Source organism: Ylistrum balloti, unplaced genomic scaffold (assembly GCF_031769215.1).
Source record: "Ylistrum balloti isolate Yb309-2 unplaced genomic scaffold, AGI_CSIRO_Ybal_v1 Utg370006, whole genome shotgun sequence".
In the NCBI taxonomy this organism is placed as follows: domain Eukaryota; kingdom Metazoa; phylum Mollusca; class Bivalvia; order Pectinida; family Pectinidae; genus Ylistrum; species Ylistrum balloti.
The window spans coordinates 3466488-3489379 of record NW_026782081.1 but is presented as its reverse complement, the minus strand read 5'-3'; the positions used below and the strand labels follow the sequence as shown (position 1 = coordinate 3489379).

General features: G+C 36.3%; 1 protein-coding gene across 4 annotated transcripts in view; it reads left to right on the top strand.

Moving 5' to 3' along the window:
* Positions 1-12820: 12820 nt before the first annotated feature.
* Positions 12821-22892, top strand: part of LOC132548283 (uncharacterized) — a 41294-nt gene continuing 31222 nt past the window's right edge. The window contains exon 1 of one of the 4 annotated variants that reach the window (XM_060212142.1): positions 12821-12867. In XM_060212142.1, the coding sequence (XP_060068125.1) occupies positions 12836-12867 (32 nt within the window). In that variant the 5' untranslated portion in view covers positions 12821-12835. Of the gene's footprint in view, positions 12868-16009; positions 16042-16391; positions 16560-21187; positions 21362-22892 lie in introns of those variants that run through there. The other 3 variants (XM_060212139.1, XM_060212140.1, XM_060212137.1) reach the window with 3 other exon arrangements.

The following is a 22892-nucleotide window of genomic DNA, read 5'->3' as shown; positions in this document are numbered from 1 at the left end:
CCTTAAAAACAGAACGCTGATACTTTCCTATTTGTGCACACAACAGACAATGAAGAAAAAAGCTGTGACAGTGGAAGGGGTGCTGAGTTCGTGAGAGGTCTATTTGGGTATATTTAGAGGAATGTCACTTGGTGCCTTTTTAATGTGCTTTGTATTGATGTATGATTTTCGAAAATTAGCATTGACGAATCACCACCGTGAGTTAGCTCCCCTTGATTGTATTTGAACATCTTCGTTTCGATTGTTTACGACACCGCTGCACAATACACATCTCTGTAGAAATAAGGTACTGAGAAAAAAAGGTTAGGACAATTTTACTACAAAATAAAACCTTGTCATTATATAGAAAAGTACAATAGTGGAACCGTATTTGTAAGTAATATCTTGAACACATTCATGTTTTTATATGTAAGAAATAAAACAAAGTGTAGGTTGAAATATATTCGAAATTAATGAAAAGCAAACAATACAGCTTAGCCTTAGCATTAAATCTATTGCTTTTATTTTGACTGAAATTAAAAATAAAATAAACATATCAAATAAATGTGTAATGTCACTAAACAATGCATAGTTTGGAGCTACAATCGTATTCTGTTAACCTCATGCAATCAAAGTAACTACAAAACACAACAAGGACACATCAAAACCTATCAGCATATATAATCACTTACAATAAATCCAGACTTAAGAAATCAGATCTCATTTGTCATTATCATTACTTCCATACTTAAAAAGTTTATGAGGCCTCTGTATAGTTTTAAATTTCGAAAAAACAAAACAAAACAAAAACGAGAATGCAACATATACAGTGTATGTTACATATCACCATCGATACTCCATGAATTACGACCATTTTCGCTCTCTGCACCCCTGGAACATATCATGGCAGAATTGAAAGCACAAGTGAAGAGATCTTATTTGGTTCCTGAAGAAAAAAAAACCTTATTGGTCACAGGCTGATACGCTCCTTTTAGAAGATTACAAAGGACGGACAGTCAACTTCAAAGCCATTACACAGTATACCGTGATGCGTTTGATGTACATCCGATGATCAAACTGGTCTTTTCGTCTTGTCCACAAGGTGTTGCGCATGACACCTTCAATTTTACTATGACATGTTCTGAGACATCTGAATGGTTCTAGGGCGAAAGTGATCGCAACCCCTGGGGTATAGAGGAGGGTTACCTGTACAATCCTTACGTAAATAGAGTACTAACTTGATATTTGAAAGGAAAATGTAAATATGCTTCTTATAGAGTCGTTGTCGTTACATACTGGGATGAGAAGTACCTGTCTAAGTAAACAAACTCGTATCACCAGGCAAGGAGTACATACACTATTAACACCCATGATTCACACGTTATGACTGTTATTGACGTACCTTAAGTAAATCCTTTATCAACAGATACACTACTGTTTTAAGTTTATTATCATCATTGTGAAAATTCTGTCATTTATCATTTTTAAATGTATTTTTTGCTTTAAATGATCACCAGAGCAGAATTTTGTCGACTTCCGATATGAAATGACTGGACGATGGTGACAAAATACACTAACAACACAAGAAAGATAACTCTTACATTATATATAGTTTAGCTGATTGCTACCAACTATGCTTCAAGCTAGAATAATATATCTATCAATGACGATGGAAACTTTGATATGTTTCAATTGTGCTATATAAAGTTTATTCACCAAGAAAATAATAAGAATTTTTATAACAATTTGCCTTCATTAATGACATTGTATATTTGCGTGCTTTGTTATCATCACTCTGTCGTATGATATAGTTTCACGTTCCGGATTCACGGCTGGGAACTGATAAGCCGTATCACATAGTTTCACGTTCCGGATTCACAGCTGGGAACTGATAAGCCGTATCACATAGTTTCACGTTACGGATTCACGGCTGGGAACCGATAAGCCGTATCACATAGTTTCACGTTCCGGATTCACGGCTGGGGACTGATAAGCCGTATCACATAGTTTCACTTTACGGATTCACGGCTGGAAACCGATAAGCCTGATGACATAGCTTCATGTTACGGATTCACGGCTGGGAACCGATAAGCCGAATCACATAGTTTCACGTTCCGGATTCACGGCTGGGAACCGATATAAAGCCTTATGACATAGCTTCACGTTACGGATTCACGGCTGGGAACCGATAAACCGTATCACATAGTTTCACGTTACGGATTCACGGCTGGGAACCGATAAGCCGTATCACATAGTTTCACGTTCCGGATTCACGGTAAATCTAATTCCGATTGACGACGAGCAGTGAATTACATCAAGCCGATAACATTTATATTCAAAAACTGAAAAACTGAAAGCAAATTTATATGATGAATACCAGCTATCTTTGATGAATACAAGATATCTTTGATGAAAACCAGTTATCTTTGATGAATAACGGTTTTCTTTGATGAATTCCAGCTCTCTTTGATGAATAACACTTATCTGTGATAAAAATCAGCTATCTTTGATGCAAACCAGCTATCATTGATAAATACCAGTTATCTCTGATGAAAACCAGTTATATTTGATGAAAATCAGCTATCTTTAATGAAAATCAGCTATCTTTGATGACTGTCAGCTATCTTTGCTGACTGTCAGCTATCTTTGATGAAAACCAGCTGTTTTGATGAAAATCAGCTGTCTTTGATGACTGTCAGCTATCTTTGATGAAAATCAGCTATCTTTGATGACTGATATCTTTGAATACTCTCTTTGATGACTATCTCTCTTGATGAAAATCAGCATCTTTGATGACTGTCAGCTATCTTTGATGAAAATCAGCTATCTTTGATGACTGTCAGCTATCTTTGATGAAATCAGCTATCTTTGATGACTGTCAGCTATCTTTGATGAAAACCAGCTGTCTTTGATGACTGTCAGATAAAAATCAGCTATCTTTGATGATGTCAATCTTTGATGACTGTCAGCTATCTTTGATGAAATCAGCTATCTTTGATGACTGTCAGCTATCTTTGATGAAAACCAGTTATGTCTTTTATGAAAATGAAAACCAGCTGTCTTTGATGACTGTCAGCTATCTTTGCTGACTGTCAGCTATCTTTGATGAAAACCAGCTGTTTTGATGAAAATCAGCTGTCTTTGATGACTGTCAGCTATCTTTGATGAAAATCAGCTATCTTTGATGACTGTCAGCTATCTTTGATGACTGTCAGCTCTCTTTGATGACTGTCAGCTCTCTTTGATGAAAATCAGCTATCTTTGATGACTGTCAGCTATCTTTGATGAAAACCAGCTGTCTTTGATGACTGTCAGCTATCTTTGATGAAATCAGCTATCTTTGATGACTGTCAGCTATCTTTAATGAAAACCAGCTGTCTTTGATGACTGTCAGCTATCTTTGATGAAAATCAGCTATCTTTGATGACTGTCAGCTATCTTTGATGACTGTCAGCTATCTTTGATGAAATCAGCTATCTTTGATGACTGTCAGCTATCTTTGATGAAAACCAGCTGTCTTTTATGAAAATCAGCTATCTTTAATGAAAACCAGCTGTCTTTGATGACTGTCAGCTATCTTTGATGAAAATCAGCTATCTTTGATGACTGTCAGCTATCTTTGATGAAAACCAGCTGTCTTTGATGAAAATCAGCTATCTTTAATGAAAACCAGCTGTCTTTGATGACTGTCAGCTATCTTTGATGAAAATAAGCTATCTTTGATGACTGTCTGCTATCTTTGATGAAAATCAGCTGTCTTTGATGAAAATCAGCTATCTTTGATGAAAATCAGCTATCTTTGATGAATAACGATTATTTTCTTATGAATACCAGTTATATTTGATAATTACCAGTTATCTTTCATCGACTAGGGATGAATGTTTGGTGATTTTAGCACTCGTGAAAAATATAAAAGCTTTCACTTCACTCGATGAATATACAAATGTACCTGTTTCATTAAGAAACAATGACTGTTCTGTTCACAACATGTTTTCTCACTCTCATCAAGTCATACCAGTTTAAGTCGCAATCTATTTTCCTGCTCAGTTTTCGTAATTGGATTATCGGATGATCTACAGCACACATCAAGGACACAAGTCTCCACATAACTATATCATACAGCACGTGTAACACTAATAATAGAATTCGGATTGCCCGGGATCAATACAGTACCGTGAAGTCATATCCAATATCATATACAGCTATAGTTTAAACAACTCATCCAGAGTTGTCGTTCTTTAAGGACACCATATTGTACTCAAAGAAAAATCAATAAACCTTGTATTTCATTTTTGCCAGTGAAATATAGGACTATATCGATTTGATGTAAGATATCTGATTTCCTCTCTAGTGATGATACAACTTTTTCAGTGATGATATACATGTATATTGGATATTATTTATTTATTTATTTATGAATAACAATTTTCATGCATATGAACTTATTTGAATGAAAATCCAGATTTTTTTTCAGAAAACGATAACGAGAAATTCGAGAAATTTCAGCAGATCTGAATCTCATGTAAGGTCAATTATAAATACCTCAAATGAACACTATTATAAATAAACAGCTGTATTTTTATTGGTCTCACAGAAAAGTGATTTGATTATCCAAAGATAATGTCCATCTGTAGGATAACAAACTTAACTTTATATAATGAGTTATTTTAAAGCGCATCATTAATTCTACATAAGGTGACATCATCAAGGGAGATAACCGTCAAGTTCAACATAATTACTGAGGTATAGTATCGGTACTGTCAACATTGAGAGCTCTGTCCTCTAGATCACACTGAATCTGGTGATATCCTATTGTTACTGGTATCTGTCGACATAGTGGAGTGAATGGTGACAACTGGCCAGTTTCAACTGATTTCACTCAGAACAGAATCCCGAGGCCACCTTAATACCACGATATGTCAGATATACGGCATATCAAGATTTATAGACTTTTACCCTAACAAATTAACTGTTGTATAATTATTAACAAGACGTTGATTATCGTTAACATATATATTTATATGTCATCACAGTAGTTTTTCCTTCCGTTAGAATTACTTCATGTATATGATCATAAGTAAACATTGAAAATGGATACAGTGCAATAAATATATTCATAAATGTATATCTGTGTTTTTCACTAATGCTTCTGACTCATGAAAAATGTACACGTATTCTTGTGAAGATATTGAAAAAAGAAAAAAAGACAGAATAAATATGGTATTTTACTCCGAAAAATGTTATAAAAACAAATACTCATAACTCTAAATGTAATTGAATATTATATAAATATAAAATTGTTCATTGTAAAGCAATTCCATACTCTATTTAAGGGCCATTATTATCTTATTCATTCGTCTTTCACTGATCTAACATAAAGTTATCAAAATACTGGCTAATTTCCAAGCGATCTATTTGATATTCAGTATTAACATGGTTTTCATGAACTTTACTTTTGTACATGAATTGTCTGATATGAGATATGATATATATAGCTCTGTTTACGGGTTTGTATTGTGTTTGTATTGTGTCTGTAACCACGTGTTTGTATATTGATATAAATGTTTTATGTTGTTAACTCAGAGTAGTCTCCCTTCGACCGTTTGCTCAGATCACGCACACTAGAAATGATCGATTTGATGTACAAAGAAGAGTTTTCTCTCTGTAGAGAATTTGGTGTAGCAATAATAACGAGAAAGGTCAGTTTTAAGTGTACATCCTATTTCATATCGCTGTCTTGAATTTTCATAATATCAAGGCGATATTGGGATAATAGATAGTGATCCATGTACATACATGTGTATAGGATGGTTTTCCACCCTTAGTAAACAAAGGTATAGTGTTTTCCGAATGTGTTGTAGTGGTAATTGTGTCATTCATGGATATTTATCGAACAAAAACAAAGTCCTTATTTGGTCTAAGGACGCGCGACTCGGCGAAAACTATAATCAGAAATGAACACTATAGAGTTTAGACTGCTCCTCATATAAAAAAATCTAAATCCGTGACATTTTTAAAGAATGTGATTACAATGACAATATGCATTACCTAAGGAGTGTATTTCCTGTTACGTGGAATAAGAATGTATGACTAATTGGTGGTAGGTATATATGTGCATAGAATAATGCTTTAGATGTTTAAAGAGAAGTACGGTGTCAGTCCGAATCGATAAAAAACTATTCTCTGATTCACTCGGTATTCATATTTTAGAATCACTCCCCACCAAACCCCCAACCCCCAACCCCCCAACCCATCCCACCACCACCCAACCTCCACCCCCACCCCACCCCCTAACTGATGACTATCTGAGTGTACGTAAAACCTGAAATATATTCCTGGAATCTTTCTATTCAGTTCTCTACGAATCGGAGACGACAGGTGAAAAAAAACTTGATTTGTTTTAAATTGATTTTGTTTTATGGACTCCTAATGTTTTGGTTTGTGTGTATACTTGTTCTTATCTTAGGGGTGTTCACTTATTGAGATCAGGAAATAAAAATATGTCGGACCGATATCAGTTGAACCATACGTTACTGATAATCATATCAATGTTTACATTTTGGACAAGGCCCTGTACTGGCACATTTAAGTCGGAAGGTTTATCGATCTAGTTAAAGTGTTAGTGACGGCTAACCAACAATCTAACTTTGATATTTCAATATGCCTACTTTGAAATATTAATTTCGCGATAACAACTCTCCAGCTCCCCTAATCTTTCCACAGGGCACATCTAATTCTGTATTCAAAACACATTCCCATTTTCACTATATATGTAATATTTCCAACTACTAACGGGCAATTGGTTTCGAGAAATGCATATTGATGAAAAGGAGGGAAATTTGATGACTATAATCTCACTGAAAAAATGATATCGTCTGATAGAATATTAAGTCCTATGTCCTTGATGCTCCTCTGTATAGCTGTTGGTTCAATATTACTATCCTATTTCCTTTTTTGAGAACATCACATTACCTGTTGACTTCGTTTAAAATGGTGGTTGTTATTGATTAAGCAGAAAACAAAAAACATTTATGAATTACATCAAGTGACCCAAAAAACAGTCGTTCCTACAAGATGTTGCAGTGAAATTTTACGATTTTCCCCCCTATCTTCGATTTCTCACTCCTAACTCTTTTTTTTTCGATCATCTCCAGTTTTTCCAAAGTTTTTTCCTGTGATGAAACAGGTCAATCATTATGGTTTTAGTTTCTTTCTTTATGATCTGAAACCGACATATCAGTGCATCACCGAAACAACGTAGTAGAATTTTCACCATAAACAAGTTTCCAGATAAATCATCTGTTTCCTGGTGAGAATACCAATTACCAATGCATTTTCCTTGTACTTAGAAATAGTTTGAACCTGGAATACGATGGGACAACGGGAAATTTGAATTCGTAGACTACAGTGATGTCATGAAAATAAAATGTAGGAACAACTTACCTATTGTATATGTACTACAGTAGACTGTATCTGTTTCCAACAGGTGAAATATCATCATTTATAATATTATGTAACAATATGTCAGTATAAAAGAGCACACCAGTAAGTATAACGTGGGTATGAATAAACGAATTCTGAATCATAAACTACATTGACCTACAAAAGAAAGAAACTTCCATCCACGACTTTACTGCGTGATAAAATGGGACACTCTGATATAAATAAATCTTAATTATAGCTTCCGTCTACTTTCGTTTTACGTTTATATTGTGAAGCTTACGAGAGTACGTTCTGGTGATTTGTTTTGGTATACGAGGCCCCTAATCAGCTGTGATTGTTTGTGCCCGCTATGTTTGGTTGACATGTATACCGATAAAGTGAACTTCTCTTAGTTGTACTCTTATCAGCGCTGACAGAGATGGCCCGATTACTGACAGCGTAGTTGTAATTCGGACGTCGTGTGAATTTACAGAGGTCTGATCAGGAATCCCGTAACAGATGACAATAAAACTGAGTAGGAAGCAGTGCTCAGAGACCATTGACAAGTGATCAAGTGGAGGTCCAAACTATCCAGAGAGTGACTGTTTTCAAGATAGCGGCCATAACGAGATCAGATCAAGCAACAGATACTGGCCATCAAGATGAACGAAACAAGGGCAATGCTGATCACGGTTTTCGCCATAGCGTTTGTGACAATTATTCCAATCATCCTACTTGTCAGAGTTGTGACGTAAGTACTTGGAGTTGTTGTAGAGGAACAGATAGAAAAAACAATGTCATCATAATTGTAGTGTTGGTTTATCATGTATCCTATCATATCTTATATATTAGTTTGTTTGGTATGATGACTATAGAATGGTTTCCTTTTTTACCAAATGCCTATTTACAAATATTACATACCTGTTGTGATAAATATTCAACTCCATTGCGAAAAAAATATTACTTAAAATCCAGAAGGTGGCCGATAGAGCGCAGTCGGATAGAGCGTTAACTTAGCTAACCTCAGATGAATTGTTTCATGTTCCACCTACGTACCCATGGCGGTTCGTGATTCACAGGAAGCTGGGAAATGGACCGATCTGGGTTGTCGTAGCTGTGGCCTTGACAGGACATTTAATCCTAATTGTTATGGATTAGACGCGACGTGCCTCCCGTATGCTGTTCAGTGAGGTAGTCACCAGCTTCTTCACGGAGACCGTGCCTCAGTATGACAATGGCTGTTCACGAGGCGATAAACCCAACACACAAACAAGCAAACAAACGAAGAAAGTGTTAAGGGACAGCTATTGAAAAGGCCAGCACATGGACACGATAGATGCAAGGTAGCACTGCGTCCAATCACAACATACTGACAATGGATTTACTGTAGTGGTTACTCATCTATTGTATTTTGTATGTAGACTGGATTTTCTCGCTCGGTTGTAGAGGTCAGGGCTTATCACCTTCCTTGCTTGTATGAACGTTCACCACAAGGCGAAGGTGAAATATTATCATCAAGCGAACGAAGAATACCGAGATGAAGAACCCAACAGTTACGGTATAGTATGTATAATACAAGATGGCAGGAGAATGAAGACTCAATGTTACAGTTCAGATCTACGGTTATATCATTGACACAAGGAACCCTATGATACCGGTATAAATTAAAAATCAGACATATTATTACAATGCTATTTCTTTTTTGAAAACCAAACCGCATTTAAATGCATACACATAATATTATCAGCGTTTCCGTTTTGATTCGAACCTGGCACTTCCGAAGAAAATGTCTGTGATCGAATCGAACTACGTGAAAATTAGAGTAAATGTGGGATCGACCATTTTGTTAAATTTTGAATGCTTGATAAAGAAGCCCAAGTAGATTTTATTCAAGTCAAAAATACTTAATTTTGAAAAAAAAAGAATTTAATAGCATTCAGTGGTGAGGTTTTTCCAGGATTATGATGATCCTAGGTGACTGACTTAAGACACTAAAGGCTTATGTGAAAACGTCATTGAAATATATATAACATTCTACATTATAGGCAAAGAACTATCGTTTCCAAAGCGTCTATCGAGATGTGTGTCAATATCCTATGTATATATGGTGCTGTGTCGATGTTAGTACTATGTATATATGGTGCTGTGTCAATATCCTATGTATATATGATGCTGTGTCAATATCCTATGTATATATGGTGCTGTGTCAATATCCTATGTATATATGGTGCTGTGTCAATATCCTATGTATATATGGTGCTGTGTGCTGTGTCAATATCCTATGTATATATGGTGCTGTGTCGATGTCAGTACTATGTATATATGGTGCTGTGTAGATGTTAGTACTATGTATATATGGTGCTGTGTAGATGTTAGTACTATGTATATATGGTGCTGTGTGCTGTGTAGATGTTAGTACTATGTATATATGGTGCTGTGTCAATATCCTATGTATATATGATGCTGTGTCAATATCCTATGTATATATGGTGCTGTGTCAATATCCTATGTATATATGGTGCTGTGTCAATATCCTATGTATATATGGTGCTGTGTGCTGTGTCAATATCCTATGTATATATGGTGCTGTGTCGATGTCAGTACTATGTATATATGGTGCTGTGTAGATGTTAGTACTATGTATATATGGTGCTGTGTAGATGTTAGTACTATGTATATATGGTGCTGTGTGCTGTGTAGATGTTAGTACTATGTATATATGGTGCTGTGTCAATATCCTATGTATATATGGTGCTGTGTCAATATCCTATGTATATATGGTGCTGTGTGCTGTGTCAATATCCTATGTATATATGGTGCTGTGTCGATGTCAGTACTATGTATATATGGTGCTGTGTAGATGTTAGTACTATGTATATATGGTGCTGTGTAGATGTTAGTACTATGTATATATGGTGCTGTGTGCTGTGTAGATGTTAGTACTATGTATATATGGTGCTGTGTCAATATCCTATGTATATATGGTGCTGTGTCAATATCCTATGTATATATGGTGCTGTGTCGATGTCAGTACTATGTATATATGGTGCTGTGTAGACGTTAGTACTATGTATATATGGTGCTGTGTGCTGTGTAGATGTTAGTACTATGTATATATGGTGCTGTGTCAATATCCTATGTATATATGGTGCTGTGTCAATATCCTATGTATATATGGTGCTGTGTCAATATCCTATGTATATATGGTGCTGTGTCAATATCCTATGTATATATGGTGCTGTGTCAATATCCTATGTATATATGGTGCTGTGTCGATGTCAGTACTATGTATATATGGTGCTGTGTAAATGTTAGTACTATGTATATATGGTGCTGTGTAAATGTTAGTACTATGTATATATGGTGCTGTGTCGATGTTAGTACTATGTATATATGGTGCTGTGTGCTGTGTAGATGTTAGTACTATGTATATATGGTGCTGTGTCAATATCCTATGTATATATGGTGCTGTGTCAATATCCTATGTATATATGGTGCTGTGTGCTGTGTCAATATCCTATGTATATATGGTGCTGTGTCGATGTCAGTACTATGTATATATGGTGCTGTGTAGATGTTAGTACTATGTATATATGGTGCTGTGTGCTGTGTAGATGTCAGTACTATGTATATATGGTGCTGTGTCGATGTCAGTACTATGTATATATGGTGCTGTGTAGATGTCAGTACCATGTATATATGGTGCTGTGTAGATGTTAGTACTATGTATATATGGTGCTGTGTATATGTCAGTATTATGTATATATGGTGCTGTGTAGATGTTAGTACCATGTATATATGGTGCAGTGTAGATGTCAGTACCATGTATATATGGTGCTGTGTAGATGTCAGTACTATGTATATATGGTGCTGTGTAGATGTTAGTACCATGTATATATGGTGCTGTGTAGATGTCAGTACCATGTATATATGGTGCTGTGTAGATGTCAGTACTATGTATATATGGTGCTGTGTAGATGTCAGTACTATGTATATATGGTGCTGTGTGCTGTGTAGATGTCATTACTATGTATATATGGTGCTATGTAGATGTTAGTACTAGACCGGGGATGAACATTTCCATCCAAGAAAAACACTGAAAAGATGCTGTGGTATCATACCATTTATTTATAGTTGACGTTTTGAACTTAAAATAATTATCTATTAATAGGCATCCATTTCAAAAACTAAAACATTGCTGCTGAAGGAACATCACATGATTTCTTATATAGTAATATCTATGTCCTTTATATCTCACAAGTTGTTTCACGCACCTACACGTATAAGTTTTTTAAAAAGACACCTCTATCTATTATGTACAGTAGTATATTTAGAACATGAATAATATAATTTTCTATATTATGTATGTCGAGCGCTCGACTTACAAAAGCAATCTTTGTACTCTCTGGAGCGCTCGAGATAGTATGTCAGACGCGCAGGATAACTAATGTTATAGAAACTTATGTTGTTCATGTCCAAACTGTATCACTATAAATATGTGAATATTTATCTTAATTATCTCAGCATTGTCAAATCAACCATGAAGTTACAAAATGACGTTGTAATGGGTTGGTGACGTAAAAATACCCATTGAAAAATACTAATGTATTTTGCATTTAACTTTATCGAACTTAACTTCGAGCGCCAATCTGTAAAGTTTGTCTCGTGATTTTGTATAGCTTGGCGCCCCAGTTGCATGTTTAAAACAAATGTTACAGAATGGTCGGTATCGACATTTTGAGAAGAGATATTATCAAACACGTACACCATTTCTCAATATAATCACTTGTCAAAAAACGCCCGATTTATGACAAGACACACCGAGGTATTGTGACGACACACATCTTACGCGACATACGACACCCTCTAACAGAAAATGTCAAATCACAAATAACGTTTAAAAAGATCATGTGTATAGTACAGTTATGTAAAACAGGATATGAACGCTTGGTGTGTGTGATCAGAATATCATATGAAACTAGATGTAACCATCTTTATAATATAGACGAATTTCACTGCTTTACTTGCATGTGTATGTATTTCATTGTATATACCAGTAAACTTGTATCAACATCTATCTCTCACAATACACATACTATATTATCTTAAACTTCCCATGCACAAAAGTAATCCAATCTATATGAATATATCCCTCCACTTTCTGCGACAACCATGATTGAAAAATCGTCGTCACCTCATGAGATATGACTGCGACCATTTTCAGAAATACGCCAATTAAGTCTGTAACATTTTCATTGCCGCAGTTACGATGTTTGATTTACGTAATCAAATCACTGATTGCTTTTTTAACAGAAATCAGCGCCAAAATTTTAATAATATGTCTTGCTTCGCATACCACAGGTTCACGAAAGCTATGGAGGAGAGGAGTCGCCTCCGACACGAAAACGGTGTTAATGGTACAGAATCTGGAAATATGTCACTCGGCGTTTTACAAGATGAAGAAAGGTATGTATACTTAGTTTAGCTATACATGTTTACTGGTGTTTTATTTAGAATTCGCTGTTTGTTCTGTTGTTATTACACGTATTCTAGGACAGATCAGGAAACACATAATCACGACAGAGCGAACAAAGAGATGTGATTTTTTGAGACAATCGGTGTTAGAAAAAAACAACTTATATCATGATTACAGTCTTATCTTGATACTGTTACCTCAAGACGTGGCATTAACGGTATGTGGATTTTAAGGAACTCCAAAGAGTTTTTGACCAATCATCAACACCTCTTCTAAAGACGTTTTCTTCAGTAAGAATGTTTGTTTTTTCCACTAACTAACATACCCTATCCTAAACTGAAAGAACGCCGTTGTTCTCTTGTTATGGGGATTTTTTCACATGAAAGGAGAACGGCGGTAAAAATAGTTAGTTGTAAACTATTGTGAAACGTATTTCGTTAAAAATGCGCCCAAGTCACAGAAGAAATAAACGAAGGATGAACTGAAAAATGATAAGAGTTTCTGGTTGGCGATACATTCGTCGAGTTGGTTGTAAGATCTTCCAACAAACTATTGGCTTACATATGGGAACTCAATGTGTCCCTTATTCACGGACTTGTTTTTATACGAGACCGAATTTGTAGAAGAGCTTTTCAAAACAGACTACAAATTCCTTCATTTTTCACTTTTGATATATTGATGACATCTTGTATTTGAATAACAATAAATCTATTGACCATTCCCATCGTATATACCTACCACCATTCGAAATCAAGGACTCTTCTATGTTAGCCTCTTGCCTCGATCTTTCCCTACAACACAAGCATGGACAGCTTTCCATCAAGCTGTATGATAGCGTGATGACTACAATTTCCTAATTATATTTTTTTCCATTTCTGAATATCAACAGCCTTGCATCCCCAGCCTTTGATGTTCACATGTCGCAGTTGATGCGATATTCAACGGCCTGTTCCCAATATCACGACTTTAGTGCAAGAAGTCGGCAACTTAAAAACTCACATCACAGAGTTTCAAATCATGCATACTGCTGAATATTATGGGGAATTTTTACGCTTGTCATTGTGATCTCATATAAAGAAAATACCTTGTTTCTTAGTGCGATATGAAGCTGGACGTGTTTGATGCTCGTTAATTTGCCTGTTGGTTCCGTTGTCGTGACGTTACTTACATGGATTGGCCAAGATTTACATTTCGGGTGTCGTCGATGAAACACACTTCATGTAAATGTTTCTTTTGTTCATATTTTGACCTGGTTTTATTGCATTTTGGTTTAGATTATGATTATGTTGACATGTCGGTATTTTCGGTCTTGTTCTGTTGCTTTTTTGTATTTTTTTTAAACATTTGGACGATTCGTTCCATTTCAAGATTTTTGTAGTTTATAACATTTGGACTATTCGTCCTCTCTCAAGATTTTGTAGATTTTACATTTGGACTATTCGTCCCCTCTCAAGATTTTATAGTTTTTACATTTGGACTATTCGTCCCCTCTCAAGGTTTTGTAGATTTTTACATTTGGACTATTCGTCCCCTCTCAAGATTTTACAGTTTTTACATTTGGACTATTCGTCCCCTCTCAAGATTTTACAGTTTTTACATTTGGACTATTCGTCCCCTCTCAAGATTTTACAGTTTTTACATTTGGACTATTCGTCCCCTCTCAAGATTTTACAGTTTTTACATTTGGACTATTCGTCCCCTCTCAAGATTTTACAGTTTTTACATTTGGACTATTCGTCCCCTCTCAAGATTTTATAGTTTTTACATTTGGACTATTCGTCCCCTCTCAAGATTTTGTAGATTTTACATTTGGACTATTCGTCCCCTCTCAAGGTTTTGTAGATTTTTACATTTGGACTATTCGTCCCCTCTCAAGATTTTACAGTTTTTACATTTGGACTATTCGTCCCCTCTCAAGATTTTATAGTTTTTACATTTGGACTATTCGTCCCCTTTGTGTAAATTACGATTACGAAAACTGTACAATGGTTGGAATTTTCCTTGTGTCTTTCTCCAAACCTAAGTTTATTCTTTTCATAATTCAATTTGGTTAAGTATCCTAAATTCAACACCTGAGCTAGTAGTTATGACATCTAAATGTATGATGACTTCCACTCGTATCTTGCCTTAGCATTTATAAACAGTCTACAAACACAATCATTTAATCAATTTTCAATGAACTATACGTCAGAAACTATACAGCCAGAAAGACGAAAATGCTTGCACTAGTTGTTAATAAGGAACTTGGTTTTAACCGACTGAGGAAGAGACCAATTGAAAGTTTCCGTTACAAATATAGTCCAGTGTAAAGTTTCTGGTATATATATACTCTCGTGAAAAGCTTTTTTAAAAAAAATATCCAAGTTCACATTACTCTATGTAGGAGAAAACTTCCTGAGTGTGATTTTATTTATGCTGGTAACCTTCCTATCGGTCAGTGTTGGTCCTCGTTGTTGCTTTATATACACAAGGCGCGTTCACTCTCCGATCAGTCCTATTTCGACAGAATATTGTTTACATGAAAGGTTTTGTTCGGTTGCTTCGTATGCAAATATACCGATCAATATTGGAGCTTGTTACACCACCTTACACACGGGTGTAGTGACCGCTCGGTCACTGCAACAACAAGGAATCGTCGGAATCCATTTGTTGGGAAACGTCCAACCTTCCTTGTATATGTATGTACATGTCGGTGGCCGTCTGGACAGTCCCTTGTATTTAATATAGTTAGACGGTCAATAACACCTTGACCTGTACAGGTAATAAAAATTCACCTGTTCATTGGGAAATGGATCAGGCAATATGTTTTGTTTGCGTGAATGAACATTAACGTGCCACGAATACTCTCCGGAAAAATAAATTGTTTTGATGTGAGTTTTGATACCAACTAGACTTACTTATTTTTGCATTGAATCAGTGACCAGTGTGGAGTAGACCTCGACTCATATTGACAGACAGAGAGAAAAACTTTTATTGTACAGAAGTATTAATCTGAAGAACAAATATATCTATCGCTTTATCAACTAGAAAGAAGAGGATAGATTTGTTACATACGTCTGTGTTAATGCTAGTGTGATGGAGAAGACACATCACCTGTGTGTGTTGATATTAGGAGTCGGAACAATAATTACTGTGACTGTTCTTGTGATGGCAAGCTTAACACGGTAAGGAAATCACTTACAATCATGTTGTCACTCTAATTACTTTGCTTGATTTCAAAACTTTACTTTCGATTTTTTAGTTAATGGAAGATGGAGTCTGACACATGTCAGTACTTGTAATCACTGAACCGACACGTCGTAGTACTTGTAATCACTGAACTGACACCTCTGAGTACTTGTAATCACTGAACCGACACGTGTTAGTACTTGTAATCACTGAACCGACACGTCTTAGTACTTGTAATCACTGAACCGACACGTCTTAGTACTGGTAATCACTGAACCGACACGTCTTAGTACTGGTAATCGCTTTACCAGAACCTGTCGGAGTATAAGTACATGTACTCGTATATTTTGATAATAAGATATACATATATACCTACTGTATACATAGTGTACAGTATGGACTTACTGGCCGACTCAGACTATTAGTAATACACATGCACTTGTGAAATGTACGTGCGTTAGACAGAAATGGCTCAAATCCACGGAGTAATTTCCGGATATTCTGACTCCTGGATGTAAGTAGAATCGCATGCACAGTTGCGTGTATATTTCTGACTGCTTCAAGCATGCATCGTGGATCTGTCGTCCAGTCGGTTAAATGAAATCTAATTTGATCAAATTTAACCAAAACTACATATTGTATAGCCTGTCTTTGATTTTGTTTTATATTGACAATTGTTTGTTTCATATAGTATTCTTCTGTATTATTCTTTGCTGCCAATAAGTACGCGTGCCAGGTACTTAGAGGAGGTTTGAGGTGCCAAAATTTGTAACGGGTTTCTCATTTCGGGACACGTCTGGGTAGCTGGAGTCTTCAAGACACCGGTATATTTGACGGTCTTCTGACTATTTTGTGTGTTGGAGAGATAGCCCCATATCTGTCATAGAAATACAAAGCTTTAGTAGTATTCTGTTGAAACAAACGACAAAAAATATATAAATGAAATGACATTATGACATTTACTAAATCACGTGAGTAGGTGTAAATTTAACTGGAACAATTACACGGGACGGAATTTTACTCTTACTGGTAATATTTTAAAACTACAAGTTTTACTTCTTACTTAGAGAGTAACAAAGCATACACATCCATCACCATGTCAAAAATCACTCAACTGTAAAAAATAACGGTATTTTGCGTTCTTATTCTGCAAATGTAAATATCTCAAAGCGCGTAAATTTGTATTAAAAAAGAAGAAGAAGAAAAAGACTCGTCGTGTTAATTAAGAGTGATGTTGTCATCTATTAATAGATATAACAAATGTATATGTGAGGGACAACATGTACACACGTGTTTGTTTACCAACACGCACGTGAGTTGAAGGTCAGTATGTACGGAAGCCCACACAAACCTCTCATTACACGTGCAGATTACATTCGATTGCGCGGTTAAACGACAATTCTAGTGTTTCAACAAAAACATCGCCTTTAGTACTAAATACTTCATGAACGTAAAAAAATATACTTGTAGGTTAGCTCAAGGTCAAAGATTATCCTAATGTTGGAAAAGGGATATCGAACAGCACGTACGCATGTACTCCCCCTCTCGATAATATCATTACTGTATGCGATACTTTTGGAGTTCTTGGTTAAATAATGTCGACAGAAAGTACTGGAAATATCATCATTTGATGTCTTTATGACCGGTTGTATGTTTGAATTCCTTCATCACATTTAAAGGGAAGGAACTCGCAGGACTGGCTGATACATTACCCCATCAATACATTGTTTTACAGTAACACAACCTTATCGTTATCTAGTACTAGGACAGCGTATAATGATCTACCTGTACGTGAATTAAACACTCAGATTATGAAGCAATATTTTCACCAGGTGGAATCACAGTATTTGGATTTAACGCGACGTGTTTGTTTTTCATCCTTGGTGGAGTAGGAGTTGGAACTAAGTCTCTTCTCTTTTAAGTATGTGTAATAAAGGAAGGAAACACCACCATATAAAAACTTCTATCCCTCTGATGTATTCTGATATTTGTGTACAAAAGTTATCATTAGGAAGATATACACGGATGACCCTTTCTCAGTATATCATACTCCTGATTATCTACATACTCACAATCACCTCAGTACACCATACTCCTGATTATCTACATACTCACAGTCACCTCAGTATATCATACTCCTGATTATCTACATACTGATTATCTACATACTCACAGTCGCCTCAGTACACCATACTCCTGATTATCTACATACTCACAGTCACCTCAGTATATCATACTCCTGATTATCTACATACTCACAGTCACCTTAGTATATCATACTCCTGATTATCTACATACTCACAGTCACCTGATTATATCATACTCCTGATTACCTACATACTCACAGTCACCTGATTATATCATACTCCTGATTATCTACATACTCACAGTCACCTCAATATATCATACTCCTGATTATCTACATACTCACAGTCACCTCAATATATCATACTCCTGATTATATCATACTCCTGATTATCTACATACTCACAGTCACCTCATTATATCATACTCCTGATTATCTACATACTCACAGTCACCTCAGTACATCATACTCCTGATTATCTACATACTCACAGTCGCCTCAATATATCATACTCCTGATTATCTACATACTCACAGTCACCTCAGTATATCATACTCCTGATTACCTACATACTCACAGTCACCTGATTATATCATACTCCTGATTATCTACATACTCACAGTCACCTCAATATATCATACTCCTGATTATCTACATACTCACAGTCACCTCAATATATCATACTCCTGATTATATCATACTCCTGATTATCTACATACTCACAGTCACCTGATTATATCATACTCCTGATTATCTACATACTCACAGTCACCTCAGTACATCATACTCCTGATTATCTACATACTCACAGTCACCTCAATATATCATACTCCTGATTATATCATACTCCTGATTATCTACATACTCACAGTCACCTCAATATATTATACTCCTAATTATCTACATACTCACAGTCACCTCAGTATATCATACTCCTGATTATCTACATACTCACAGTCGCCTCAATATATCATACTCCTGATTATCTACATACTCACAATCACCTCAGTATATCATACTCCTGATTATCTACATACTCACAATCACCTCAGTACACCATACTCCTGATTATCTACATACTCACAGTCGCCTCAATATATCATACTCCTGATTATCTACATACTCACAGTCACCTCAGTACACCATACTCCTGATTATCTACATACTCACAGTCACCTCAGTACACCATACTCCTGATTATCTACATACTCACAATCACCTCAGTACACCATACTCCTGATTATCTACATACTCACAGTCACCTCAGTACACCATACTCCTGATTATCTACATACTCACAGTCGCCTCAATATATCATACTCCTGATTATCTACATACTCACAGTCACCTCAGTATATCATACTCCTGATTATCTACATACTCACAGTCACCTCAGTACACCATACTCCTGATTATCTACATACTCACAGTCACCTCAATTTATCATACTCCTGATTATCTACATACTCACAGTCACCTGATTATATCATACTCCTGATTATCTACATACTCACAGTCACCTCATTATATCATACTCCTGATTATCTACATACTCACAGTCACCTCATGATTATCAACATCTCAGAGCCATAGTCTGTCGCAACTCCGTAACCGATATCAGACGGCGACGGAGACGCGACACCAAGTTGTCGGCACTCATGGTCGGTCAGTGTGTCTAAGAACGGTTAGGAATCGGTTTCGTGAGTTTCATTTAAGGCAACGACGTCCCTATGTTGGTCCGCCACCCAAGCAGAAGCGACGCTGACGTCGAATGCAGTGGCTGCTTGCACATACGCTTGATCCATGGAGACGCGTATTGTTTACTGACGTGTCTCGCTTAACGCTTTACAGGTCAGATGGACGACAGCGTGGCTATCGACGTCATGGTGAGCGATATTCTGACGTTTGCGTAACGGAAAGCGGCAGTTTCAGGGGAAGGCCTGTTATGGTATGGGCAGGGATATCTCAAGGCGTGGAAGTACCTCTTGTGGTTATCCATGACAATCTTACAGCAGTAACATATTGTGATCAGGTCTTGAGACCACACGTCCTTCATCTTATCCATCAACGTTACCTTACATTGAAGCATGACAACGCGAGGCCAAATGTTGCGAGGGCTTGTCGTGACTTTCTGGCTCAAAACAACGTCCCAGTTCCTGATTAGCTACTATACAGTCCAGACTTGTCCCCAATCGAGCATTGGTGGGACGAGCTGGACAGGAGGGCTAGGAAGCGCGTCAGCGTCCCATATAACATCGCTCAACTTACACAGGCCCTTATTCAGGAGCGAAATGATATCCCTCAAAGAACAATAAACACCTTGATAGGGTCAATGTTAAGGAGAGTAAGAGCAGCGACTGAAGCCAGGGATGGGCACACACGATCCTGATTTAGACCAGGAAACGACATAGGGTAGGACGATAGGACAACACAGATCATCAAAATGTGTTCAGTAATGAATAAATCATGTAAAATAATAAATATCGAAAATAAACTTGCGTTTGTTTTCCCCAGAATATATACAATGCAGTGTTTGCGCTTAAAATTTTGTCGATTTTCTAAATGAATATCAAACATTTATCTGCAAAATGATATACACATCTAAACGGAGATAATTATAACTCACCGAGACTATTATGTACCTTTAGTCTTACCCAATGACTATAAAACAGAACTCTGTACCTTACAGGCTTCCGTACTTAGCTGACGGCCAGACAATACACCGAACATCTTGAAACAATACGTGGTGTATTTTCGGCGGGGTGTACCTAATAATAAGTCACTTTTTGTCTGCCAATGTGATATATTAGATGATGTTAATCTAATGTCACGTGAAATAAATAAAAAAAAAGCGGATTCATATTTCAGAAATTAAAAGTAAGGCTAAGAGTTTATCTATTGGATAGTGTCCTATGAAGTACTGCAAGGTATATCGTAGGAAGGAGAAAGTCAAGTCTAGTTAACCTAGTTAGTCTAATCTGTGTCAGATTGATGTTTCCATGTCGTACTGCAGACTCTGTCAGTACAAGCATTCAGCTGACAATGACGGAATCAATCTAAGGATACAAGGGTGGGATCATTTTGATAACTTTAAATGTCACCCGTTTCTGAAAAATGGTGTTGATGATTTGGTCGGCGAATGAAATCTTCGAGAAGTCAAAGATTTTGTTACTTTTAGGAGTGGAGGGGTTCGTCCTCAGTGTTGTTATCCTCGAAAACATTTTGAAATGGTAAGTATATTTATGACAGCCTTTCATGTCCCTGACTCCCGGGGGTAGGGAGCCTTTAGTCAAATCAGAGAAGTAACATGATTATTTTGTATTGTAATTCAGTTGCGTGGTAGATTAAGTTTCTCCGTGGCCATACGTAATCTCGTATCTAATGTGTTTATTACATGTACTGACATGGTGCAGTGGATGTAATGTCGTGTGTATAGCTGTTACTGTTGTGATATATGGATAACATGCTTTCCATGGCGTTCATACTACCATAAAGCGCAGTTCATCGTGTTCGTTTCACTTGGAAAACGTGGACGAGTAAATGTCTTCCAGGAAACTGCCATTTTTGTACATTTTCGTGAATATTCAAAAACGAAACTTGTTTAGGGGGAGGGGTATTTGATTTTTGTTGGCAGATGGAAGAATAGAAAAAGAAAATGGTCCATTTATTGTCATACAATGTATTTATGTTTCAATGTGATGTAATTGTGACATATATATAGCAGTAACCACTGAGCCATGACTAGGTTATATCATGATTACTTATGTCCCAGTAACTACGGCATTTTTTTTTAGAAATAGATACATGTAATTAAGACTTGAAATATTTCATTAAGCACTAAGTGACTTCGTACAGTGACTTCCTATTTGTTAATGGCGCACATGAAAAATGTTGAAGTGCATTGAACCGTGATATTTATTGTGATTTGTTTGCTTTTCATGTTTCATTCGCAAAAAAAAAAAAAAAAGATTGGAAAAATATTGCTTCTTGGAAATGTTAAACTCCTCACAATACCCAAATTTTCTTTTACTCCTCTGGAAATTTCATTATCCTCTTCCTCGTCGCCGTTTCCAATAACTTTTCCCACGATACATTCATGTGCGTGTATAATTGATTTAAATTTATCATAAACATGATCAATGATAAGATGAGGCACTATGCGTCCCTGTTTTAACACGACGTTTCCGGTGAACACTTTGGTATTCATTAATGACCTCACGAGAAGCAAATACGGGGTGACTGGCACAGCAGGTTTATATTTCATATCACAAAGTACATTAAAGCAAGCATTTCTCTGCCAAACATCACTCTTGTGTGACACTTTTCTTTCAAACAAAAATGCTCAAGAAGTTGTTTATAACAAAATCGAAATACCCTAATAATACGGGGGATATAACATCACGATGGCAAATGTTTAATACGTCTGAAAACTATCTAAGGAAACCTCTGTAAATCTTTTACCCAAATCTAAAATTAGAATATGACGTAAGCAGGGATTCCCCCATTGCACGACATAATTATTAAGAACATAACAAACACAGCTGGCTGTCACAGAATATCCAGAGAATCCGTATCCTTGACCAAAATGGCGAAATCGCAGCTGCTACAGTGTGGTCTTTGCGTGGTGATGGAGCTTTTAATCTTCTTTGTAGTAGTGGTGGATACATCTTTTAGAATGTAAGTAGATTAATCGATAATTGGTTTTATACGTACGAGGATATAGTGTAAACTGTCACCAATATACACGACAGTTACCTCGTT